The 27,845-nt window shown below is 43.8% G+C and overlaps 1 protein-coding gene across 1 annotated transcript in view; it reads right to left on the bottom strand.

The window, feature by feature from the left end:
* LOC146858394 (transient receptor potential cation channel subfamily V member 1-like) overlaps nucleotides 1–27,845 on the bottom strand; it is a 536,776-nt gene that overhangs the window by 132,175 nt on the left and 376,756 nt on the right. Inside the window, 2 exon segments of the mRNA XM_085649314.1 lie at nucleotides 251–321; nucleotides 18,231–18,326. Of these exon segments, the coding sequence (XP_085505440.1) occupies nucleotides 251–321; nucleotides 18,231–18,326 (167 nt within the window).

Here is a 27,845-nt window from a genome sequence, read left to right as displayed (position 1 = left end):
ATTGGAGCTAAAATGAAAAGCACTTTTTTCCACTCCCTGGATAGATCTGAGTAATTTTGACTATCCTGAAACTTATTTGAATGCTGTAACTGTGTGTGCATAATTTCATGCAGTTATTAGAAAAGCTGAAAAATGTATTTTCAATGGTAATTGGAATTTAACCATGACTCAATGTTAAATGGGTATGTATAACTTTGTTATATATGTACATATTTATATTGATATAATTCTAAAAACATATAAAACTTACAAGAGAACTTCAAAATATCCATCAATGAGAACCATCGTTAAAGAGGGACGTCTCCGCCAAAAGTAAATGATCTGTAAGAGAGGGAAACAGCAAGTTTAGTGGGAAGAGTAATGAATATAGATGGATAAGCTAGTAAAGTCTTAGATTTCATTGGTATCCAGTGCTCAAGTTAGCTCATCACAGAGCATACAGAATACAGATAGGGTCCATGGGTCCGTTCTGTTCAGCCATTGGCTTGTTTGCGTGAGCTATCCATAGGCATTGGCTTGATGGGTTGTCCATCACATCTTGGACCATGCCACAGCTTTTTACTGATGTGTGGAATTTTGCCATTACATGAATGACTGGTTATCAGGAATAAAAGTCATCCTCAAACAGAGAACAAAAATAGTTAAACTGCTCATTAGGGAACAGACGTTCAGAGATTGCTTAAAAGAGGACACTCCTGATCTAAGATGCAAGAGCTTCTCATGACAGGGCCCTCTATCTCCACCTGAGAGTGCTGCCTGATCATGGTGAGGCCCACTATTCAACTCACAGTGCACCCCACATGGTGAATTAGGCAGAGCTGCATGCTAAATGCTCTCCTGTACTGAGCATCATCCCTGTTTTACTACATTACCGCAGAACAACAAGCCATGTAGGTAATTCCAGCACAGAGACCAGTGCTGAGGCTGCACTGTCTTCAAGCCCTGGGACCAGATGAGGAGCAGGTAAACTGCTTGCGGCTACCTCAGAAAGCGTCTCTCCCTGGTGCAGCCTCTGTGTGTAGGGTTCTAGGATACCTCTGTCTTAGTCGTTCAGCCGCTGCAACCTGGGCCTACTTGGACCTTCAGAAACCTGTGTGCCATGTGTTTTCCACAGGGAGCTGCCACTGGCAACACATCCTACATGAACCACCCCACACCTAGAAAAACAGTGGCTGTGTGAGCTCTTGTGCATTTACTGTTACGTCTTTGTTCCTTGGACTATTGGGATTGAGCAAGGAGTGCATGTGTGCCCCTGTCTGTATACACCCCCAGTTCCTGCACGGAATAAAATGCACAACATTGTGAATTTTGACTCACAGAAATGGGCTGTGGCGCTCCCAAAGCGGTGCCTTTGTAAAGCTCTCCTATGAGCCTTAGAAAGGCACTGTCATGGAACCATCACTACATGACCGCCCAACCTGTATTCCAGTCGGAATATGGCAGACTGACTGCAGGTTTGGCGGTGTTGCAGAGGGGGCTGGTGTGGCAGCCTGCTGCAACACCGCCAAACTTGTAATCAGGCCCTTAGTCTTGAAAATGGAAATCAAAGCCCCTCAGCAGGGCAGGGCTGCAGACTGTATCCGTGAAGGGCCCCACAACATCAGATAAGAATTGGACAGAGCCAAAAGGAAGCTGTCGGTTTAGGCGGAAAATGCTCCAAGCGTGAAAATTTTAAATTTGTGCCCAGGGAAGTCCTCTCACTGTCTGGATAGTTTTGGCACCTTCACCTGGTCAAGTGGACAGTTGCTTTTATCGTGCTCTGATTCCTCCAGCAGAACAAGGCATCAAGCTGTAGCCAGAGAGAGCTCTATGAGACTGGATACCTTCTCTTGGAGGTCCCATTGAAAGAGATTTGCTGCTGTGGAAAAGCTCAGAGCAAGAGAAACCTGTATCTTCAGCCCAACAGCAACGCACCTTGGTTGGATTGGCTTAGAGGTCTTCAGACCCAAAACATTTCTAAGTCACAGATTTTTAAGGATGTTAGGAGTACACTTTGACACAGCCCAGAGTTCTAGGGCCTCAAGAACAGCACTCGAGATTAAAGACTCATTCACGCAAAACCAACCAACATTGTCCAGGGCACGTCTAGTTGGAAATGGTCAGTGGAGTCTTCAGTAGAAGGAGGGGCAGTTCCTCTGCTAAGTCGAAGGAGAGTCACAACACTGCCTTTCAGCAGCTAAAAAGGAAAAAGAAAATGATAAAAACTTGATGTTATTCTTATTTTATTGTTCTGTGCTGGGGCAGTTTTGTGGGGTTGAGCTAGGCTGGGCAGCGCAGGGGGAGGAGTGGTGGCACCCTGCTAAGTGCGCATGAATGTTTCGCCGGCCCTCTGGGGCTGGCCAAAAATTCATGCACACTTTTTGCATGTTCTCTACCCAGGCTGCATTACAGCCTGGGTGGAGAACATGCCCTGGCTCCTATTCCCATCTGAGTGCCAAACCACGGCACTCAGACCAATCAGAAAGCTGCATTGCAGCATTGTGATTGAGGAGCCTGGGTGCTTCCTGATACCTGTACGAACAGAAGAGAGGAAGAGGACGGAGAAGAGGGGAAGAGAGGCAGTGGCTGGCCTGCTGGCTGGTAGGTAATTGATCTTTTTTTATTTTATTTTCCTCCCTCCCTCCCTGCCCTTCTTTCCCTTCCCGCCCCACTACTGATTTGCAGGAGCAGCCGAGACTAAGTAAAAGGGCTTCTTGCAGCTTGTTGTGCCCCTGTAGATGAACACAAGTTCATCCAACTGGCCCTTGGAATCTACTCATCGATCTTAAACAGGAGATGCAGTCCTTCTGTTCGTCCACAGGTCCAAAGTGTTCTGAAAAGAGTGCCTATTGGTGCCTCATTTATGGCTTGCACTAGCCTGAGGCTGGGATTGTTTCCTAGCACCACCCTCACCAATGTTAAATTATGTGAATTTGTAGAGCGCAGCTAATCACCTGTGACAGTATCCAATCAATCAGTAAGGATTTCTAAAGCGAGGCTAATCACCCGATATGGAATCTAGGCACTTGCAGGTCCTGGACTCTTATTTGAATAGCCAGGTCTTGAGGGCCATTTGGAATGACGGAAGTGAAGTGATGGTCCAGAGGTGCATGGGGAAGATGTTCCAGGTGTTTGCTGCAATGTGGGAAAAGGAGCATCCTCCACTTCTTCTTTGGTAGATGCAGGGAGTATGGGCAAGTGAAAGGGAGGCAGAGTGTGGTCTTCTCTACGGTTGGTGGAAGTTCAGGTGGTGGTTAATGTATGTGGGTCCTTGGTTCTGTAGAGCCCTGTGTGTGTGGGTCAGCAGCTTGAATTGGCATCTCTTCTGTACGGGGAGCCAGCGGAGTTGCCTGAGGCGGGATGTGATGTGGGTTAGTCAGAGAAGGCGGAGGATGAGTGTGGCTGCGGCGTTCTGTATGGTCAGAAGTCTCTGTAAGAAGTGTGTGGCGATTTGTACAAAGAGGACATTGCCCTAAACCCTGGGCATAGCAGGTGGAGTTATCCGACCAGGGTTATTTGCCATAGACCAGTTGATAGGGGCCTGCGTCACGGTGCATCTCATGTGTAGGGGTAGCCACTTGAAGATCTTATGTAGCATGTGCAGAGTGAGGAAGCAGGCAAAGGAAACAGCGCTAATCTGTGATTTCATGGTGAACTTGTTGTCAATGATGATTCCGAGGTTTCAGGCATGGTTGGAGATATTTGGTGAGGGTCCTAAGTCTGATGGCCATCAGGAATCATTCTAAGTGATGATGCTGTTGCCAAAGATCAGTACTTCCATTGTGTCTGTGTTCAGCTGCAGGCAGTTGTTCTTCATCCAGACAGCATTGTTTGTCATGCATCTGTAGAAGTTGGCTCTGGTGGTGGTGCGGTCGTCGGTGAGTGAGAGGATGAGTTGGGTTATGGGGGTCTTACATCTTTCCTGGACTGGGAGCCAGTGGTGATTGTTGAGGTGTGGAGAGATGTGGTTATTTTGCGGGATGTTCAGGATGAGTCTGGCGGCGGCATTCTGGGTGGTTTAGAGTAGGTTTAGGACATTGCCTGAGATTTTGATGTAGAGGGCATCACATGGAATCAAGTCTACTTGTGATAAGAGCCTGGGTGACCATTCGCCTGGTGTTCAATGACATCCACCTGAAATGTTGCGTAGCATTCGCAGAATGTGAAAGCATGATGAGGAGACCACTTTGATCTGTCTGCTCATGGTTGTTGTCCAGGATGATCCCGAGATTCTTGGCGTGGTCCACAGGGGTGGATGGGGGTCCAAGTTTGGAGGGCCACAAAGAGGCGTCCCAGGGGGTGTGGTTGTTGTCGAAGATAAGGACTTCAGTTTTGTTTACGTTGAGCTGAAGGCAGTTTCTCATCCAGGCAGAGATGCTGTTCATGCAGCAGGTGAAGTATGATTTAGTGGTGCTGGCGGAGTCAGTAAGGGAGAGGATGAGCTGTGTGTCATTGGCGTTGAATACTATGTTGGTGCCATGGGCTCAGAAATGTCAGTGAGGGGCCATGTAGACCTTGAAGAGTATTTGGCTAAGCGACGATCCTTGAGGGACTCTGCAGAAGAGTTTCTTGGGTTCTGACGTGGAGTGGGAAAGTCTAACTCATTGAGTTCTGTCTGTGAGGAGGAAGAAGGATATCCACTTGAGGGCTGGTCCACGGATAGCTACATTCTGAAGTTTTCTGATCAGTGACTTGTGGGAGACCATATCGAAAGCTGCGGAGAGGTCAAGGAGGATGAGTGTGGCCTTTTCTCCTCAGCCGAAGATGCTTCTGATAGGTATGAAAAACAATTGGTCCTTCATTACAATTCAATTGACGATAAATATAGACCAGAATCAGTACTATATTGTACTAAATTGTATAAAGGGTGTCCAGCCGGACACTTATTTAATGAATCAAGGTAATTCAGTGGTGATCAAACACAGATTGATCGAGTGGGACACAGTCCTGTATCCTTCGAAAACAAACAAAAGACATTCACAAATAAACATACATTTTTCAGGCAAAACAGGGAAAAGCTTTTAGGCAATACATTTGATCAGGGCAAGCTTTTTTGAGACAACAGCTGTTGCACTGGTTTTAACAAATCAGTTTAATGTGCAAGCTGTTACAAAAGTTGACGACGTTTCGATCCATGACTAGATACTTGGATCATCATCAGGACAAGGAGATTTGCAAGCCTAAAGTAGTACGCTGCATAGATCGGAAGCGTGAGCGAGAATAATTCCAAGTGGTTTGCGAACCGCTTATTTAAGCATTCGAAAAACAACGGTGGGGTTGCTGTATATAGGATCGTTTAAATGAAGTTGGCGCCGCCATACATGGATGGCCGGTTGGTGTCCGATTAGTCAATTAAAGGGCTTGGTACTGATCACACTTAAAGCCGGTGGTGTGAGTAGATCACAGGCAGGATGCTTCTGATGTCATCGGTGGCCACAATGAGAGTTGTATCAATCTAATGGTTTGTGTGAAAGCCTAATTGAGAGCTGTCTAGGAGTAGATGGAGTTCTAGGTGGTCTGTGAGTTCGGTATTCGTGGCTTTCTCAATGACTTTAGCTGGAAAAGGTAGGAGTGAAATGGGTCTGTGGCTGCTGAGGGTATTGGGGCCTTGGAGTGTTGGACCGCCGTAGCCACAGTGGCAGTGCAGACAACATCGCACCAGTAGTCCGACCGCAGTATTACAAAATTGGCAGTAGGACTGCCATAGGACCACTGCCACCGACAGTCATCTGTGATCCCTGGCGGTCTTGCAGTGGTCTCAGGCCCACAATATGTTAGCAGTGCCACTGCGGCACAGCCAAGCATATACAAGTTTCCTCACCGCCACAGTTTTCATGGCCGTAAGCCAGCCGTGAAAAGTGAAGCAGTGAGGAAACTAAGGGGGCTCTAGAGGGCCACCTGTTGCCTCAGGGCCATGGGGATGCATGCAGGAGGGTACAAGGTGTACCTCCTTCTATGCATGCACCCACAGTTTCTGCATGACATGGACTTAACAGTCCATGCTGTGCAGGAACTTGCTTTGGCATTCCCATTGTGGTGCCTTTCTAAGACTCACTGCCTGGGACCGCCAAAGCACCGCCCGCCAGATCAGGAGACACTGGCAGGCAGTTGGCTGATAAATTTGGTGATGTGGGAGCGGAGCGCTGGTGTAGCGGCCAGCTCCTACACCGCTAAACTCATAATCAGGCCCTTAATCAGCCGTCTCATGACTGGTGCCATCACCGCTGTTGTTAGAGCCTGAGTAATCATGCCCAACTGAGGTGTGCGCCACGACTGGCCTGGGGGCCACCAGTGCCAAGATTACCAGCGAAATAAGGATGGACCCGAAGGCCACACCTTCTGAATTGTAGTCCCTCTAGTTTCTGAGTTAAGTAGGATGCAACTGATGAAGACAGAAAGCTGCAGGTCTCCATATTCCCAGCAAAGCTGCTGTTGCAGCTCCAACAGCTCCAAAGCCGCCAGAATAGCAGGACCCCTGCATGTGTTGCTCCCACATGGGCTAGGACTCCAACTGCCGAAAGCAGGAAACCACAGGGCTTCAGAACAGTGAGACTGAAAAGCAGTCTGAAGCCTGGCACATGTACTAAGATTTGTTCTATGCTACTATTGCACTGAAGGAAAAGAAAAATGAACAATTGGCACATAGACACCTTGCTTGTGATTGAGTGACTGCACTTGAGCTTATCCAGTGCTGTGTCCACAATTATACACCGGAGATGATAAATGCTAGGAAACTCTATTAGAAGACATGGATGGAGAAGGGTGTAGTGTAATGCTGTGTGATTAAATACATTCTTTTACACTACCTACCTGTGAAGCCTGTTCACCCTTGCTATTCTGATAGTCAAGAATAAAAGAGTTGCACTTTGCCAGTTTGGCCAATTTGCAGAGTCAACCACCACACCTGGGCCCTGTCCCTGTCTACCAATGCTTCCTCTCTCACGAGTGGCATCTGACAACAAGTATGAGTCAAAAGCATTTCCTGCGCAACATTATGTGCATTACCACATTGTCTACACTTATAGCTGCAGCTTCAAGTACAGGACATAAACATCTTATACCACCATGACTGAAGAGCATTGCACACTACAGGATACTTCACTAACAGACCACCTTCTGCACTTGCAGGTATGTTATGATATTGACCAATATCACTTAGGCCAACTAATTCAGCATTCAACAGCTGTTAGCGTGAGTGTAATATGTTCTGTATTGTAATGAATGCCCACTGTCCTATCAACACTCAACAAATAGCATATGTTGAATATAAAATGCTACCATGTCCATTGACTGACCATTGGCTGACTTTCATTATCAGCACCTGTAAGAAAGAAAAACTACTCCAATGCTTCATCGCAAAGTGGAGAGAACCTATGCTCCTGCACTCTAACCACACATCACGATGAGTAAATTGTGACCCTGAGGGATTGTTGAGGCTCAAATCACCTTCCAGTCTATATCTACCATCAGGGCACCCTGGACACATTAATGCCAGTGCTCAGTCTTAGTCATTTAAGTGTTTTCAGGTTTGCTACACCACAGGTGCACGGAACATGGCTACAAGTAATTTGCCATTTGATGGACAACTCATCTACTCACTGCACCTTTTCTGCAAGTATCCCAGATGTTTCCACTGCTCACATTCCCACTAAGGAGCAATGAAAGCCTTCATTCTCGGTCCATAATTGTAGACATTCCCAGGTTAGCATACAACCAGTCACGCCTAGTCACCCCTCCGCCGTCTGTCTGCCACCAGGCATAGAAAGATACATGCAAATGCATGGAAAGGATTTTTTTTTGCCCAGCAATTTACAGAGGAGTGGTCTTTCCAACATGAGGAGTTGATGCAGTTTATGTGTACAAGGGCAACCTTATCAACCCGTAAGAGGAAATCTGAATGTTGAATCAGAGAAAACTCCTGGGGGCACATTTGGTTGCACCAGAAACACCTGTCATTGGTAAGGAGGAAGAACACCTGGTGGCATAATGAGGATCTACTCTGGTCCCCAATCATGGTCCTCCTGTCACATCTGCAGTACCAAGCCATGCCCCTGGTACATCTGCGAATCAAATCCAAAAGCCTGAAAGTGAAGATTATAAACAATACCCTCGATCACATGTCATCACTTTCATGTACTGTCAAACATGCCCCCTGATGTATTTGTACCTATAATGGAAATGATTAAATGGTCACTTACCCTGACCACTGTATGATATTTTCACAGTGGCAATTGCCTTTAATCATGTGTATTGTTATTGTATTACGCCATGGAAATGTGTCATTTGTTTTTATGATGTTTGAACAATATCTGGGCTTACCGTACAAGAGATACAGACAACACATGAGGACTCACTTCAGCAGGCATTCCCATCCATCATACATGCTGAGTCAACAAGACCGTATTATGGAGTCAAAAATATATAGTAAAACTGAAAGATGGGAGGAATGATGTGGGGTTAACCAAAAATTAGATTTTCAGTGAGGAAGTTAGAGGGTCTTTACTAATATGTACACTGGTCCCAGGATGCTTGTTTCCCGTTCAGGGAAGACCTGGCTTGGGAGTTCGGGCTGGACTGTTCCCATGAGGTACAGGGTCAAGACTGATTTGCATATAGCTGGGTCTGAACTGAGGTGGAGAAGTGAGCTAAAGAACGATGAGGAATTAAACCCAGATCTGTGACTGAGGTGAGTGTCTGAAAGGTTTTAGCGCTCCATCCATTATCTCCTTGTGTTTGCTTTGTTCGTCCTAAGTTTGCAGGGTTTGCCCAGACGTGGGTTGCTTGGTCACTTTGCCACTGGATTCAAGCTAGCCTGGCTGATGAGGGGTGTTACCCCAAAACCGGTCCCAGGATGCTTGTTTCCGGTTCGGGGAAGACCTGGCTGTGCAATTCGGGCTGGACTTTTCCCATGAGTCACAGGGTCAAGACTGATTTGCATATAGCTTGAACTAAGGTGGCGAAGTTAGCTAAAGAACAAAGATGGATTAAACCCAGATCTGTGACTGGGGGTGAGGGTCTGAAAAGTTTCAGCGCTCCGTCCATTATCTCCTTGTGTTTGATAAGTGTTAGATGTAACACTTAAAATATTGCATTTTCACATACATTAATAATTTTTTTTTTTTTTGTATTAACAAAGGTACACGGCACACTTTGTGATTTGTATTTTTTCATTTTCAAAATGTATTCAATGTATATGTTTACATTTTTTAAAACATCATTGTCACAGAGTTCCTCACAGGCCCTCCATCCCCGCAGCAGTGGTGCACACCGGGTGTGAGCGCCCAATAATATTCAACCATGCTTTCCAATAGGAAAAGATGGTGTGCACTCCACGAGATTCCTGCACAGAATTTATTGTTTTTACCATTGTAAATGACATCGGCAACACCCAACACATTTCGTCAGGTTACTCGTGATCAAGGCACTTATGCCAAAATGTATCGGGTGTTGCCAATGTAATTTATGATGGTATACATAATAAATAATTTACAGGAATCCTGTGGAGTGTGCAGCTTCTTTTCATACTGGAAAGCATGGCTGAATATTTTTTAAAACATATGTATTTTTCAATATAAGAAATAAACTTTTACTGTTATTTTTTAACAACATTGTTAATACATTTTTCAAATAAAATACAAATTATATATTCATTTGCAACACTGATCTGCATATATTTGTCCAACATATTTATTGGTCTAACAGGTTTTTTATAAATTGTTAAGTATACTATTATAGTACTATATTATTTAACTTTTTGATTTTATAGTATTATTTATTGAATACTTTACATAACTGTGTTATATTTAACATTTATTGACAAGTTTTACACATTTATAACATTTTTATACATTTTTAAAACTTGTTTGTACTTTAGATTTTAAATTCTATTGTTTTCTACATATCGGTATTATTTTTATCTTCATTTTGCACCCTTTTTATTTTACTGCTAACTATACTTTTGTAGTCTACTTGTGTCATTGTACAACACTTTTCCTTGAGTGAGTCGCTGTAAGAAGCTGCTGTTAGTCAGAGAAGGTAAGACTTTTTTTGAAGGTTTTCTATATGGTTTTAGAGGGCACAGGGATGTAGGTTAAACTAGATGTTGGTTTTCAGTTTCCTTATCTGTACTATGTTCTATTTTGTGTAATAGCATTATGTGTTAGGCCTAGTAAGAGTTTGGTACTAACGTATCGTTATTTTATGTAATGTTATGTTATGTTAGGTGTTTTGTATACTTTTAATGTAATGTTCTATTATATTTGAAAATAATGTTTTCGGTGGGTGAGTACTGTATGTTTTTGGATCCAAACCTACTGTATGGATGTGTGGATTTTGTGGGGGTTTTTTTCCAAGGGAAATTACTTGATGTTTTTTAAGATGTTTGGTTGCTTTGTTGGATTTAATTTGGAACTCTTTCATTTTTGTCTTTTTTGGTGGGCATTTTTTGATTCATTTTCCATTTTTGGTAGATTTAATTTTGACCCCATGGATATGGATGAAGGTCTACAGTTACAAAATAGCACGTTTCATTTAGGTAATTATTTGTGTGTTACATTTTATTAAGGATATATATTTGATGTCATTGTAAGGTGTTATCTTATATTTTAATGTGTTGCATTTATTTGGTTCTATTTGATTTTATTTGCAATGTTGTGCTTTGTGGTTGGTGATTTGCTCATTTTTAAGTAATAAACATTGTTATGTATCAGTCTTTTTTTCTATTTTACTTGCATGTCGTTTTTGTTTCTGACCTGTTTTTGTTGGTTTTATGACTATGGGCACTTTACCACTGCTGATCAGTGCTAAAGTGCAGATGCTCTCCCTGTAAATTGTTATGATGGATTATTGTTTCCATGATTGATTATTTTATTTACTACTAAGTCCCTAGTACAGTGCTCGTGGGCCTGCAGCACTGATTGTACCACCCACACAAACGATCTTTCAAAGGTGTGTCAGACCTGCCACTGCAGTGTCTGAGCGCAGTCTCTACTGCCAGGTCGACCTGGCAAGTGCACCTACTTGGCAGGCCCTAACCTTACCTTTTCTTACCTGTAAGACGCCCCTAAGGTAGACCCAAGGTAGCACCCATGGGCAGGGTGCAGTGTATTCGAAAGGTAGGACATGTACTGAGGTGTGTGACATGTCCTGATAGTGAAATACAGTGTATTTTTTTTTTTTTACTATTGAAAATCTATCTGTCCCATAGGATAGAATGGGAGTTTATTTCTAGCATCTTATAAATATAACTTCCCATTGGGACAAGATGGAAAGATGGAGTTTAGTATACCTGAACTCAGAATATAAGAATGCATCTTTTAGTAAAGATGATTTTTATATTGTGTATTTCAAAAAATACCACTTTTAGAAAATGGGTATTATCTTGCTTAGCCACCCTGTGTGTCTCTACTGGCTTGTGGATTGACTGTTTGGCTTTTGAATGTCAAGGGCTGGGGGTGTGCATTCTGTTTAGACGGCCACCGGGTGGGGGGTTGATGTGTGTCTTGCCTTTCCTGGATGAGTCAGGGCTGGGCTGAATAGACCTGGGCTGCACATACAGGCACATGCATCATCATAGGGTTTTGCGATTCCTTAATAGCGATTATTAAGGAATCGCAATTAAGGAATAGCAAAACCCTATGCATGTAGGAATCGCTAAAGAAATAGCGATTCCCACAAATTCCTTAATTGCGACTAGCAAATTGCGAGTCGCAATTAAGAAATATCTTCCCATTCATTCCTATGGGCCTCCAGGCCCATAGGAATGAATTAGAGATTGCGGGAGCAATTTGCGAGTACCAGTAGGCACTCGCAAATTGCTCCCGCAATTTCGATGGTGCAAGGGTGTCAAAATGACACCCTATTGCACCCATGTATGTTCACTCTGCACAAATGTTGCATACACACATGCTCTAAGGGCATGTGTGTGGGCAACATGAAACTTAGAAAAATGCAAATAAGTGCATTTTTCTAAGTTTTCGCAAATTACCATGAGGTCCAGCCTCATGGTAATTTGCTCACGCTAATAGCGAAATCGCTATTTTTTAAACTGTAATGCATTGCATTTAAGGAATCTCAATTAGGGATTCCTTAAATGCAATCGCTATTTAAGAAATCACAATAATTTGCGATTTCTTAAATTGCGAGTGGCAAGTTGTTTCATGCATCGCAAAAGCTATTTTTGCGATCGCAAACGGCCGATTTTTGCGATTCGCGCCGTTTGCGATCGCAAATAGCTTTGATGCATGTGCCTGTTAGAGTAGGGGGAGGAGATTTCTTTCACACCTGAATGGGCCTGGTCTGTCTTGGACAATACTATTTCCACCTCCTGACAGGCAGCTGCACCGGAGAGAACAGAACTGGTTTTGGCTGGGCAAAGCGCTTCTCTGCCACCAGAGAACAAAGGAATTTGTGCTATAAAAAGTGGGACCCGGACCCCTGAACTTTAGATTACTGCTGAACTAAGGAACCTGCCAGGAATAAGAACTGGGAAAGCTGGAGGAGGAGTACTGCCCCTGTGCTGTGTGCTGGCCTTCAGCGGTTGCTACTGTCTTGGGCAGGGAAAGGACTGGACTGTGCTTTCATCATCCTGCTGTTAGAGTTTTCTCCAAGGGCTTGAAGTAGAGCTTGCCTCCTGTTGGAAGCCTCAGAGATAGAAAAGACTTCAAAGATAATTTCTATGAATCAATAGAAGAATTTGCCAAGGAGACGAGCTGGAGAAACTGAGGAGTAATACTGTCCCTGTGCAGTTTGTTCTCTGGGGTTGGCCTGCAGTGGCTGCCAAGGAAAGGAGAAATTACTTTGCTGTGTGCTGTGTCCCCTGCTTGAAGAAGATCTCCAAGGGCTTGAAATAAAGCTTGCCTCCTGTTAAGAAGTCTCAGGGACACAAAAGACTTCCTGCAACTCTGCTGGTGCTGCTGGACTTTGCCATCTGTGAGTCTTGCCTGAGGTGCCTCCTGCAGTCAAAAGGCCTTAGAAGTGGGTTTTGCAAATGCTTGCTGCAAGAACTGGTGCGAAGCATCGCAAAACCTTGCAAATCCTCTGGGAATCCACGCCGGGCAACATGGTGCGAAGCCTCGGTGCGCAGTCCTCAGCACCGACAACAGACATCGCGTAGCCTAGCAAAGTGACGCCTCACCTCCGGTGCGCAACACATCCCACTTGGGCGCCAAGTCTACAAGAACACTGGGGCCGCAGTAAGAAACCAACGCATCACCTCCCCTTACAGTAAGAAACCGATGCATCAGCTCCGCTTCAGTAAGAAACCAAGGCATCACTTCCCCTGCGTTGCAGTAAGGAACTGATACATCACTTCCCCTGCAGTAAGGAACTGACGCATCACCTTCCCTGGGCGTAAGGAACCGACGCTTCACCTTCCCTGTGTGACTGTGACACATCCAAGGTACTTTGGGCCTCATTAGGATGCACCGCCCTAGCGTGCTGGGACCGGCCGCCAGGGGTGTGGCGGTCCCGCACCACCAATTAGGATGCGACCGCCACCCTGGCGGTCGTATCCCAAATCTTTGACATTGCGGAAGGTTCTGTTATAAGCAGCACCTGCCGCAATGCCAAAGAGGCATGTTGTGCATTGCCATGCACAACATGACAGGCACCTGCCTGCCACCTTGAGCATGGCAATGTAGGGGTGGACCATAGGTACCCCCATGTGCAGCTCTCCACTCCCCCATAACCCCAGGGGCCCACAACGGGCCCCCAAATCAATTCCCACTAGCCCTTCCATTGCTGCTATAGAAAGGCCTGAACCGCCAGGCTTCATGATATGGATCATGATATTGTGCCCGAGTTCCACCTGTGACGATTGCCGACCGGCGGAAAAGCGGCGGACGAACTGTTTCTACCTTTTGAAAGGCATATTTTGATTACTGTATTGTGGATTTCTGTCATTTTGGTCTTGTTTGGTTTAGATAAAGATTACTTCTTTTTCTAAACTGGTGTGGTGTCCATTTGTAGTGTTTTCACTGTATTACTGTATATGTGCGCAAATGCTTTACACACGGCCTCTGAGATAAGCCTGTCTGCTCGTGGCAAGCTAGCACAGGGTGGGTGAACAGGGGTTATTTTAGAAGTGTATCCCCATACCCTGCCTGGGAAGAAGGATCCCTACTTCGACAAAGGTGCAAACCATGGCCAACTAGAAACCCCTCATTTCTAACAAAGTACAAAATAGAAAATGATTTCCTTATTTTATATGTACATTTCAAATGTAAGGTATATAGATTCAAAAGTAATTATATTATTAAAACTATTTTCAGACATAATGACAGAAAGCGTGATGCATCGCATATCAGAGAGGTAACAGTTGCTCTCACATGGGCTACACTTACAGCCCATTAAGTGCAAACACTGAACATGTTAATTGGAAATTTACTAAATATAACTCTAATGCTTGTTATGAGAGGGTTAGTACAAAAGATGATGTTTTTATTAATGTGACGGAACACAACCCCCCCCTCCCCCAAATGTGACCGAAATCAAAGTAAGGCATTTTCTACAAGATTTAAGAGAAGCTAGCACAAGTTCAGAAGAGCCCACTACTAAAATACTAAAATATATACACCCTTTAGTACCTGAACACATCACAAGTAAGCTACAAGCTATACCGACCTTGAAACGCTTAGCTAAAAAAACCACCAGTGATACTTCTCCTGCCACTAGGAGATACCAAGATAGACAAATTCCTGAAACTTAACGACCATACGTGATGAATAACACTTCCTCCTACATGACAACGTTAATGAGAAACATATTATTATATTTTCAACTGCGTAGACCCTATTAAAATCAAGCCAATATCAAACATGGATGATAGATGGATGCTCCAAATGTGCCCCAAACCATTCACTCAGATATACAGCATACCTGGTGAGTATCAAACACTAGCATACCATTCATACACATCTTGTCACCTAAAAACCAAGTACCACTTACTATGAACTACTAAACCACATTAAAATTAAAGCAATTTCTCTCCATAGAAAATAATAAACATTGAACAAGTCATGACACCAACAATACTTATAAGATATCCCCTCACAGCCACACAAGGCTGTGACTACCATTTTACCAAAGCATTTGGAGACATCTCCAGCAATCAGCACTTTGATGCATATTTATGAGAGGGTTGTAAGTTTATTCATTGTTTTAAAGTGAAGATACATATATATATTACATTTTATATATGTATATTTACATTTTTTAATTACATTTATTTATTATATTTGTTAAAATGTACATTACATCTAAATAATTTCTTTAAAGTTAATTTTAATATTTAATTTATTTAACATTATTTTTTTATATATTAAGAAAACAATATTTTGTACATCAATATTTTTTACATCAATATTATTTTTTCAATATTTTTGTACTTTACCTTATAAAGATAGGATGTCGATATTTTTGACATCGATATTTATGTGGCGATATTTGTGTATGGAGATATTTTTGTAATCGATATTATGTCAGTGATCCAGCCATATTGTTACCGTGGGGGCTTCCAGTGAGCGCCGGTGCTTAGTTATGTCCCTTTTGGCTAATAGGCAGTCAACATTGTAAAAACCCCTATCTCCATTCGTGCCGTTCCACCCGGGTGTATGCCCGATAGTGCCCTGCAGGGTTCACGCTCCACAGGGTAACCCAGGATGCTGCGGAGAGTGTTGTGGATTCTGGTCAGTACGCCTGGATTATAGGGCAGTCTCATACGACGTGTAGGAGAGTCCACACCGACATATGACATCGAGTACAGTCTGCTGTCAGAGATCTATTAATATTGTGGAGTTTCTCTGGGGTGTAAGCCTAGAGGAGATGGCTTGTGCCCTGGCTGTCATTTTGGCATCACGCTAGTCATCTAACCTTTAAGCCTTCCACATCTATTGTCTATTAAAGCATCCAGAGTATTTATGATCATTGTTTTGTACAATCACGATACCCTTTTGTTCTTTATCATCTCGATGACCAGGTTACCTTCAAGTGGGTTATGGTTGGGGATGGGATTGAAGGCATTCTTAGGTTCCTCCAGCGGATGTTGTATTTGGAGAAATCTGATTAATTGTGATCTATGAAGGTCATATTCGGTGGCCTTGCGTCTTGGGCCACTGTATAGTGGCGCAGGGGGCACATATAGTGCCACTATGCACCTCCATGCATCATGTGCCATGCGGCACACGGTGCATGGATGTGCACAAAGTGCGCCTTTACACAACGGCTAGTGCTGGGCCATTTTCCTGGGCCATAACACAAGCCACAGTGTAAAGGAGCCCTTTGCAACCCCCAGCCCGGCAGTCGCATCGTAATGCAGCAGTCGAACCGCCGACTTCTTGTCGAGCAGTCGCCTAACTGCTGAGATAGCGGTTGGTAGTCCGACCAACCACAACCGTAATCAGCCCTTTTATTTGGCAGTGCTGTGATTCCTGCATCCACTGGTTTTGGCGGTATTTCATTGCAACTCCTAGAGTGCATTGCATGTGGTATATGACTTAACTCATGGCAGGGTGAGTGTGTCTTTGAGCTTGATCTGCTTGTAGCACTGCTTTAGTTGGGACGTGTGTGGGTGAATTCCTCTACCTGCAGTCTCACTTACACTTTTATTGGTGTCAGTGGATTCTCGTTTCCCTCTCGTGCCCTCCTTCAACATTCTGCACAATCATTTTTGATGCAATAATCATCATTTTTAAATTGCATATATATAGCGCTTACGGCGATGCCTTTTTGGTGCTTCCTGCTTGAAAACACCCACATTTACACCTAGGTATCACGAATTCATCTATAGAATGTTACGCTTACTTGGCAGATATTTGCATTATTCGAAGTCCTGCACATAGTGAGTTTTGTGATTTTCAAGACTTACCGACTGCTATACGCTGCGGACATACGCTTAGCATATGCTCTGCACTGTTTTGTAAATCGGACCCAGAGGCTGTAGGATGAGAATACCAGCTCCTGGTGGGGGGCATGTGTAGCATCTCGTAACTTGCAATACAACAGAGTCGCGTGCTGGAGTATATCTGCTTGGAGGTCCTACTGATAAAATTGCTGAGGGATTTCCATCTCCGGTTCTAGAGTCTCACAGGCAGGTAAAAGCGGCAGAGAGGCAGGTCGGTCCATTTACTGAAATCAAAAGCAGAGGGAACGTGGGAGTGGCACTGAGGGGGCAATTGGTGGGAAAGCGGTTAGGAACTCTTTTTGCCATGTTAGCTATAGTCAGGCCATCTTACCACTTGTGAAAATACAACGTCACGCATGGGTGAAGGTACCTTTTACTCTGGTGAAAAGAAGGCCTGCATGGAACTTGCTGTTCCAGTTCCGAGGTTTATAGTAGTGGAAATGATGCTCGGTCAACGAACTGGTCCTGTATATGACAACATTGCAGTTTTGATAAGAAAGGTAGTCCTTGGAAATGCATCTAAAAGGCCAGCATTGCATTGGAGTTATAACATCTGGACACTGACAAGGTTGTGGAAATGAAGCTCGGTCTGTTAAGTGAATTGCAGGAAATTAACATTTCAGACATTATTTTCGAACAGAAGTGAAGTGACATCGCAATCTCTCTCTCTCTCTCTCTCTCTGTCTCTCTCTTACCCCGATGACCTCACTGGAAGTGACGTCACATAACTATATACTCCTCAATTACAAAGCAAGTAGTACAACTAGAGAGCCCTTAACCCAAATGAATTTGCAGGAAGTCCATAAAATCCTGCAACAAAACTTAACAGTGGATAAAGGCTAAAGTACATTTTTTACAAAGGCAGACATAGACGTTGTAACTGAGAACATAGGGGGGCCATTGCTACACCTCCTCTGACGCCTCAAGATAACCAATTCTATAAGTCATAGTGCCAAATAAAGTCTGTCCATCACGTCATTGCTGGTCAGGACAGAAGAGGGCAGTGCACAAGGATGTCTGTGCTTAAGTGACAGGATGGCCCATTCGAAGGGGTTGGTTGCTACTACGATGCTTGATTATATAAAAAAAAGTCCATGAGAGTTACATAAAGAAATTAATATTTCACCTTGAAATTGATTCTTTGGAGATAATCATTTTGTCTGTTGAAATGAATGGCCTGAGAAATGCATTTCAAAAGGCAAGGATTATAAAGGCAGAGTTAAAGTGCAACCTCTTAGAATCATAGGTAAGAATGATGTCTCGTTAACCTGCATTGTGAGCTACTGAAGAGAAGATTTTCAATGCCCACCACCACCAACATTAATAAATCTTAGGTTGAGAAAAGACTTACCTGTAAGATGAAGAGATATAGGCCACCAGCGATTACGAGGATTTCCCCTGCAAAACGGAGACCACCTTTTGCAGTTCTTTCTGGTGCGAAAGGAGGCTAAACACAACCAAAAATATATGCATTAGGGGACATCTGCAACTCAGTCAGTACTGACAGGCAACATAAATGCATTATTTAACTTATAATGGAACGCAAGCCCCAGGACCAATTAGGACCATGTCAACGTCGCTGTCAGAGCCCCTCAGCCAATCACACGCCTCTTGCCTTAACCACAGCTTGAAAAGGCCAATCTGCGGCTGTGAAGAGACAGAGGCACCACAGGAACCACTTTGGTTGTGCTGAGACCACCACCAGTGCTCTCCAGTAAAACACAATGCTCTCTGTCTTCCTGCTTTTCCTTCAACTTCAAATGGCCCATCAGTGGTCTTGAAGAGACAGAAGCATCCCTGAAGCCATCACAGCTAGCACTCGCCACCAGACAAAGCACAGTGCTCTCTGGCTTCCCGCCTTCCCCTTTGCTTGAAAAAAGGAATCAGCAACCTTCCCACTTCCTGGAAGTCACCATTTTCAGAGCATCTCTCACCAGGGGACTTGGCAAATAAGGATAAGGAGAAGGGAAACTCATGTTTACATATTTTTGGACCACTGGCGTAACGAAACTCGAGGGGGCCTCCCTGCAAGGCACATGGAGGGGCCCCCTCCGGGCTCATTCAGGAGCTCTGCAGACCGAGTGCTGTGCGGAGGGAGACTCCTGGAGCTTGGGGCCCCCCGCACCGCGAGGGCCTGTGTTACGCCCCTGTTTTGGACCCAGAAGGGGGTGATAATCCTTCTCAAGCAACCACCACAATCCTTGTCAGCGTGAATCACAAAAGTCACTAAATTAACCTGTGCTTAACACTCTGGTAGCTTTGCACAAAAGCAGTCAGTCTTAACTTATAGGCAATGTGTTAAGTATTTATATGGCACACAAACAGTTATGAAGTGAAAGCACAACACAAGAAAAATCCCTATGCAGAATAGAATAATTGAGAACAACTTCATAAATAAGATGAGACGAGAACTACATAAATGCAATCAATAGAACTGGAGATAATCAGTTTTAAAGGTTTAAGTAAAAATAGAACAAATAAGTAGAAATTGCACTTGACACCCACTTCGCTACAGTTTACAGCCTTTAATACAAGGACTGCACACACACAAGACAGGAGGAGGACTGCTGTCACCTACAAGTGTACCTTGCCCTGCTCTCTAAGTGGCTCAGCAACATGCAGGATATTCAGCTGATATTTCCCAATTCCAGCATCCTAGCCATCCTTCTTCAACTTCATTTATAAAGACATAGACCTCCTAGCCCTAAGACCCTCAATGGAGAAATTCTGACCTCATCACATCTGTCTCTTTTCAGCACATCCACCACTTATTCCTTTGTGATTTCAACCTCTCCAGTGGCACAATCTCCAAGTCAATGAAATAATTTCAAAACACACTCCTCGATACATGTGGAGATCAAACCACACGTCAATGCATCAACCCACTACAAAGGCAACCCCCTCAGCTTCATCATGACAGCCTTGGCCTCATTTAACTTCTGCAAAATTTGGGGTCATCCGGTATTCCTGGGAACCCGAGTACATAAAATGACAAACAGAACAGTGGTTCTCTCGGAGGAAGCTTGCAGCCTATGCTCCCTGTGCAACAAAACAATATACTGAAAAAGCAGGTAAACAGTCATTTAGTTACTGCAACAATTGCAACAAGCATTGGCATAGCCAATAGGTCTCGCCTTTGGAATCTATTCTTTGTAATTTGCTCGCTGCTGGGTCCTGGTGGCCCACAACTCTTAAGTTGCTTCACAATCTGTCAAGGTTGACATAGATGCTAGCAGCAGGGCTTGATCAAATCTCCGATTTGCTTATATCTATCTCTATCACAGGCACCATAGGACTTAATGAGGATGTGAAGCCACAAATCCTATTTCAGAGGGCTTCGTGATAACTGTTGCGGAATCAAAGAAGACAAAGATGGCTTGACTTAAGGAGCCAGATATAACACTTAATTTTACCAATAAAATAATTGATACACAAAACAAGGAGCCATACATAGAATCTCCAGGAAGGTAGACTATCCGGTGAGCTGAGTTCAAGAATGGAGGAGCTCAGAATTATAAACTGTAATAAGTGACAGAGAAGGAAATGGATGAAGAAGTCCTGAAGAATCCATAGAAATCCTTAAACATTGGGCAGAACATGAGGAAAATCCAAACAATGGAGATTCTATGATACTGGAGGCACAGGAACCAATGTTGAGAAGCAAGGGGAGAGGTCGTGGAGCTCCTTTTAGAGTGGTTATCATCATAAAACACGCATATGTCACCATTGGAAGACACTGTTCCCTGGCGTATGTCCAGATGAGAGCAACAAAAAACAAGAGTGGGGAGTGAAGAGGTAGTGTCTAGCGTGCACATTGGAGGTGGATACGTCCTCCTCTAGAAATCTGAACAAAACAAAGAGATCCACCTTGAAGGAGGTTCAAAAAAGTATGTTACCTATCTTGGTAGGGTGCACACAGTGTGTGCTTAAATACCCCTCACACACCAAAAGGGCCCTTGGTGTCATGCTTCATCATAGGGGTCTTCCAGCCCCGATGCACACCACGGAGCCGCAGGATGGCGTTATCTTGAGCGAGGCTGAGTTGACTACTACAATAAAGTGGCAACCCCCTTCCCACACATCAAAAGGCTCGTGGAGCATTACCTCCTACATATCTCACATACATTTTAGAAATACCAATTGGGTACCGTATGAAGTGCATGATATTTTGCATTTTTCACTATTCTGTATATAGCACACTATTTAATTCACATCTTGATAGTAACATAGTGAGTACCGAAGGGATCATTCCCAGTCCTGATGAAGAAGCCTTGATGCTTCGAAACATGTCGACTTGATCCGGAGTATCCGCACATTCACACAGGACATCTCCGAACCACCCCTTTTAATAGCACCAGCCTCAACGACCTAATAAAGTTTTTCAAGTCCACGAGGCCAGGTCCTTTTTAACTCACTCCTCGCATTCACTTTTGACCGTTCCTCTCACTACCCCTACACGACACATAGTACTGTAATATCAGTGCTTCCGCGTAGTCGCAGGTTGAAGCACGCCCCGTCCCGCAGCGGGAAGACCCCTATGATTGTGGTAAATAAAATACCGGACTGAATTTCATACGGAATCTTAAAATAAAGTAAAATAGCTCAAAATAACAAGAGGCAGAATCCGTGGTATAAGAGGTTTCTGAATGGGCTTTATTCCAAAAATGGCCTACTCGAGTAGCGGCCTTCAGGTTCCGTCACCAAGAAGGTTCAGGAAGTGAAGTACAATAATTTATTGACATACATACATTTTTATAGTTATTACATTATAATGAAAACGAATGTAGGAGGCGTAACATTTGATAAGAAAAGTGACATATTGATTGCGTAAACGAAACTAGGCGTAATAAGGAATAAAAGAAACATAATTGGTTAACGTTATCAAATATAGGTGGTTCTATAAGATAATACTTGGCATAGATGCGCGCGCGGCAGCATGACGTGTAATTGACGTGCAACTAGGGGGTGAAGGGGACTTGACATTTAGCTCTACATGTGGAGACGAGAAGTCTGAGGGGTCAAGTCAACCTAATCCCGAATCATATCTAACATCCTATGTTTAAAGAACTATGTTATCCACAAGGAAGGACTCTCGGACAGAATCTAGTCTATACTGACTGTGTGCGTGTACAAGCGTCTAAGTGTCTATATGAGATGCAAGGGGCAGAAACTTTCCATGGCAACTGGGCTATGAATTACTTGCATGAAGACAGAGAAGCCGGGCCTTTTGCTTGGTAACTGGAAGAATGTTTACTTAAGCTACTAGGCAGGAATGCATCGGCTGAAGAGCAAAATAGATAATTCGAAGGTGAAATACAGCTTCTTGGCAGGCATGCGAAAACTGGCCGAGGCAGGCACCGTTAGCTGCACAGGGAGTAGGACAAAGTTCATGGATACAGATGCGAGCTCAAGCTGAAGCTGTCAAAGACAGAGAGCAGGGAAAGGCTTTGAGGACAGAATCGGGCCTACTTGCCTGAACTGTAAAAATGGAGTAACTTAGCCATATAAAGTCGGTGGCTTTTCATACTTAGGAATCGAATATCCAGCCCATAGATGGCGGATCTGACAGAGAACATGTTGGCGGTAGACACACATATGTTTGCGTCTTAGAAACTGGAACTGGAGGGAACATACATGTACTTGTAACATGCATATAGAACCGTTGGGGTCCAAGATAGGGGACATAACTGATCAGGAAAATCCACATTTCCACATTCCCTCCTTGTCCCCTTCTTGCCCTTCAAGAGATATCAATCTTCATCATTCCATCGATTTGCTCATGGAGCATCATTTCTTCTTCCTTCTTCTTCCGGCATTCTGAACGAGAACTGTGATACGGAATGCATGATGTGGCACACAGACCACAAATCGCTGGTCCACATTGCAGGCATAAACAACAACTGAAGAGCATAAGAAGGCCAATACCTAGGAAGGATAGAACTCTCCATCCCCAGGCTGATATCACATTCCAAAACCACCCGGACCACGTCCAAGTGCCTGGATTCTCGTGTATCTGGCTTATAATCTTATGAAGTCGTGTTATAGCTTTATATACAGATGGCGAATTTTCTGGTATGAATATGCAGCAGCTGGATCCGATGACCCTGCAAGCTCCGCCCCTATCGGCCAGGATGACGTCAAGGACAAGACGATTCTGGAGAACAACAATTCTCATCACTGATTGTTCCTCTGTCAGATTGCCTAGGGCGGCTATAGTCTCGTTTACTACAGCTTCAAGAGTCTTGGTGAGTCTATCAGCTTACTATTTGATATAGTACCTATATAGGGAAAGATACCTTTATTGAAATCTACATACTTGTCCCATGCCGTCTCAGTATAATCGACAACTGGGAGATCTCTTCGCTCTCTATTGTGTACTAAATGAACATTTCGATAATAATCAGGAGGAGCTAGGAAAACAGGTGGCAAAAGGAATGCTATGTAACAGGTACCATCCCAATCTAGAGGCAGACGCATATATGCCGTCTGACCACATATAAAGTAAGAATGGCGAGAAGCTCTAAATGAAGATTTACCTTGATCACTATATTCTACGGTAGTAACGCATTGGCTATAGCCCATATGTATGGAACCAACTTTTCTTACACATAATTCACCCTTAACTGGAAATACTGACATAGTGGGCAGAATTAGTTCAACTTCGGATTTGACTTTCAAAATCATAAGATTAGGCGTAAAATTACCTAATTTATACACTTCATTTTCTAAATCAGTTCCTGTTCTACTGGGGTGACCCTCCTTATTAGGGTGACAGACTTTGAATAAAACTAGATTCAGATTTCCCCATATCCAATGTTGTTGATAAACTGCTGTGTCTGGGTCTATGGAATTTAATAAACTAAACCATGCTCCACAGGAGCCATTGAGTGTGAACGGATGTGGAAAAAATGGCAGAACTCCTTTGTTATTCTGATAAGGAGGGAGTCGGCCACACACCCAACAATTGGTGGCATTACTAGTCTGATGGGAATGATGTAACATACTAATGAATGTGTTATTGCGCAGCGCAAGTCTATAGGACAACTCATGTGGGGGTAATTCACTAAAAGAATGTTCATCAGTTATATTGGAAGCACGTTTAGAAACAGGATAATACATATGCAACAATATACTTGCAGTAACTATTAAAAAACTCAAGGAAAACAAAATTAATAAAGTCACAATACAGTGGTTACGCAGTGATTTACAATACGCCTGTCGTTTCAACATTTCTCGGGTATTTTCTCTACTCAGGTCCAAGGGATACATGTCGGAGACAATTCAACCGCTTCACCTTGGAGAGGACTTAAACAATCAAATTGCTCGACTGTTTGGGCCTAAGCTTTAATTTATAGCACTGAGAGTCATTTTGTTCAACAAAAGGAAGTTTTGAATCAGTCTGTGAGGGAGTGCGGGGCACAGTGTCTATATCTGAAGGTAGTCCATGAAATTTTTTGACGTGACTTGAATGAATCCACCCTTTGCGTCCCTCGATCTTCACGGCTGTTCTTGTGGTCAACAGGACCAACTTGGGTGCTTTCCACCTGGGCTCCAGTTGACTTTTCCTGTCGAAATTTCTCACAAAGACAAGATTACCCGGAACAACGTCATGGGGTTTCGCCTCAGTGTTGTCGGGAAAGGCTGCAGCTACCTGTGAACGAGAAGATTGTAGTGCAGACATCAAGGAAGCCAAGTAATCTGTCAGCATGTTACAGTCAATGTCAGTTATTTTGCGTGGTATAGGCGTCCCCCACATATTCGGTGGTCTACCAAAGATCACCTCATACGGGGATAGCCCTGTTCTAGAGTGTGCTACCATTCTCATGTAAAAGAGTGCAACTGGTAATGCTACTATCCAGTCGACACCTTTCTCTTTACATATTTTGGACAGTCTGATTTTCAGTGTCTGGTTATGTCTTTCTACGAGACCTGCTGCCTCGGGGTGTCGGACACAGTGGAATTTCCACTGATATCCCAACAAAAGTGAGACATGTTTCATTAATTCGGATGAGAAAGGCTGGCCGTTATCTGAATATACAACACGTGGTAAACCGTACCGTGGGAAGAATTCTCGAACTAGCTGCTTGGCAGTAGTCGGGGCAGTGTAATCTGATACGGGATACGCCTCTGTCCAACGGGAGAGAGCGCAGACAACTACGAGAACATATTTGAATCCTCGACAACGTTCCATCTGAATATAATCCATCTGGAGGACTTCAAAAGGATGGTCAGGAGGCTGAAATCCACCCTGCTCTACGGGAACACTCTTTCCTGGATTAAACTGACAACATATCATACAGGTACGAACTTTTTGTTTAGCTGCGGCTCGTAAATGTTTGTTGAACCAAATGTGCTGAATGCTGTCTAGCATAGCCTTCTCTCCTAAGTGTGCTGGACTGTGAACTGTAGCTATAATGGCTTGAACCATGGAATCAGGGAGAAACCATACGGATTTCTCCTTCGTCATCCATCCTTGATCTGTCTGGATCCCTCCTAGTTCAGTCCACTTCTTTATTTCTTCTGCTGTAGCATGTGTCTGTATGTCAATTACGTCAAGTGCGGGATCCTTAATTGTCATACACTGTGTTGGTGTCTGAACTATTGGCTTTGTCATGTCTAATGTGCGATTCTGAGCAGTCTGTTTAGCTGTTCTGTCAGCTAAATCATTGCCTTGAGAAATGGTATCAGTAACCTTCGTGTGTGCTTTACATTTCATAATCGATATAGCAGTGGGTAGATGTATTGCGTCTAACAAAGCATGAATGAGGGGTCCGTGCTGAATGTGGGCACCATGGGAAGTTAAATAACCTCTCTCTCGCCACAGCACGCCGAAGTCGTGTACAACTCCGAATGCATAACGTGAGTCAGTGTATACATTAACTTTCTTATTTGTGGCTTGAATACAGGCTTGTGTTAGAGCAATAAGTTCTGCTGCTTGGGCTGACAAAGTATCTATACAACTTGTCTCAATAACTTCAGTGTCTGTTGTGACTGCATACGCGGCCACTAAGTCTCCTGTACTTGCTCTCATGCACGATCCGTCTACATACAACGTTAGGTCTGGATCTAACAACGGAACGTCTGTCAAGTCTTGTCTGGGTTTCGTCTTTATTTCAATGATTTCAACACAATCATGAGCTAGTGGGTCTGTTCCAATTACAGGTAATAGTGTAGCAGGATTCAATGTATTACACCGTCGGATCTCTATGTGTGGTTGAAACAATGTCAGTTCATAACCGGTAAGTCTTGCTATGGTCAAGTGTTGTGTTTGCGTTCGGTTCACAAGAACCTCTACTGCATGTGGTACTTGTACTGTCAATGGGTGTCCTAATACTATGGCATCGCTTTGTCTGATTGCTAAAGCTGTCGCTGCCACTGATTTCAGACATGCAGGCAAAGCCTGAGCTACGGGATCTAATGTACTGGAAAAATAAGCACATGGCTTGCGTGATCCTGCTTGATCCTGAGTGAGTACTGACAAGGCAGTACCTTCGCGTTCTGTAACAAAGAGTGTAAAATGTTTGCTATAACATGGTGTTGCTAAAACAGGTGCTTGACATAAAGCTTCCTTTAGGCTTTCAAAAGCTTGTGTATGTTCCTGAGTCCAAGGGAGAACAGTCGATGTGGCTGCCTCCTGTGTGGTTAACTGAATGAGTGGTTTTGCTAGAAATGCGTACTGAGGGATCCACTGCCTACAATATGAAGTGAGGCCTATGAAAGCTCGCACCTCCTTCTGTGTCTGGGGTATTGACATGTTAGCAATTAACTGGATGCGATCTGGTGTAAGCTGCCTTCCCTCCTTGGACAGCGAGTGACCAAGATAAATAACTCGCTGAACACAGAATTGCAGCTTAGAAGGGGACACCTTGTGCCCCTTGTCGGCTAGGAAATGTAAAACTGTCAGAGAAGCTTTTTCACATTCTGGCTCGCTTCTTGCGGTGATCAACAGATCATCGACATATTGAAGCAGTGCAGTATTGACTGGCATGTGGATACTGTCAAGTTCTCGTTTCAGTGCTTGGCTGTAGATGCTGGGGCTTTCTGTGAATCCTTGGGGAGCGCGTGAGAATTTAAAGCTGCGCCCATTTAAACTGAATCCGAACAAGTATTGGCTTTCCGGATCTATTGGGACGCTGAAAAAGGCATTCTTGAGATCAATTACAGTAAAGAATGTTGCTTCGGAATCAATTGCTGTTAACAATGATGATATATCAGGGACCACAGGAAATTGTGGCACAATGCACTTGTTTAGTTCACGTAAATCAATAACCAATCGGTATACTGGTGGAGCAGTAGGATCAGTTCGTTTAAGAATCGGAATTATCGGTGAATTACATATATTGGAGTCTGTTTCTACAACTACTCCCTGGGCAATTAGCTCATCAATGATTTTCAGTAAAGCCACTACAGCATCATGCGGTAACTTGTATTGTCGCATTCGTGGTAGTACCACTCCTGCTTTCAATGTAACTCGATAGGGTGTAATGTTCATGCAGCCAACATCCGTAGGGCCTTGTGCCCATAGATGTACTGGTAAAGTCTGTAGTCGGGGATCCATATCTCTAGACACATAGTGACCTTTAAAATCACGCAAAAACAACCTTACTCCTTCCGGAGAACAACATATTATGGCTCCTAGTGCTTTCAGAGTTTTAATTCCTAACAGATTTTCTGGGCATGATTTAGTAAGCAATAAATCTGTAGTTCGTGTCAAAGGTCCTATCGTAAGTGGTAGAGGCTGTGATACTTCATTAACAATAGGTTTTCCTGAAAAACCAAGGGAAACATTTTGAGAGCCTGAGAGGGGTGCCCCTGGAACTTCACTACGTTTTATGGTTGTTCGACTTGCCCCTGTATCGAGTAAAAATTTTCTATCTTGACCTAATAATTCACTATGTACATAAGGTCCTTCTTGATCTACAGGAATCTCGATAAGCGGTAAGTCAACTTCCCTCTCTAGGCTGGT

Source organism: Triturus cristatus, chromosome 3_2 (assembly GCF_964204655.1).
Source record: "Triturus cristatus chromosome 3_2, aTriCri1.1, whole genome shotgun sequence".
In the NCBI taxonomy this organism is placed as follows: Eukaryota; Metazoa; Chordata; class Amphibia; order Caudata; family Salamandridae; genus Triturus; species Triturus cristatus.
Note: the sequence above shows the minus strand (reverse complement) of the source record. Positions and strands in the feature narration are given on the sequence as shown.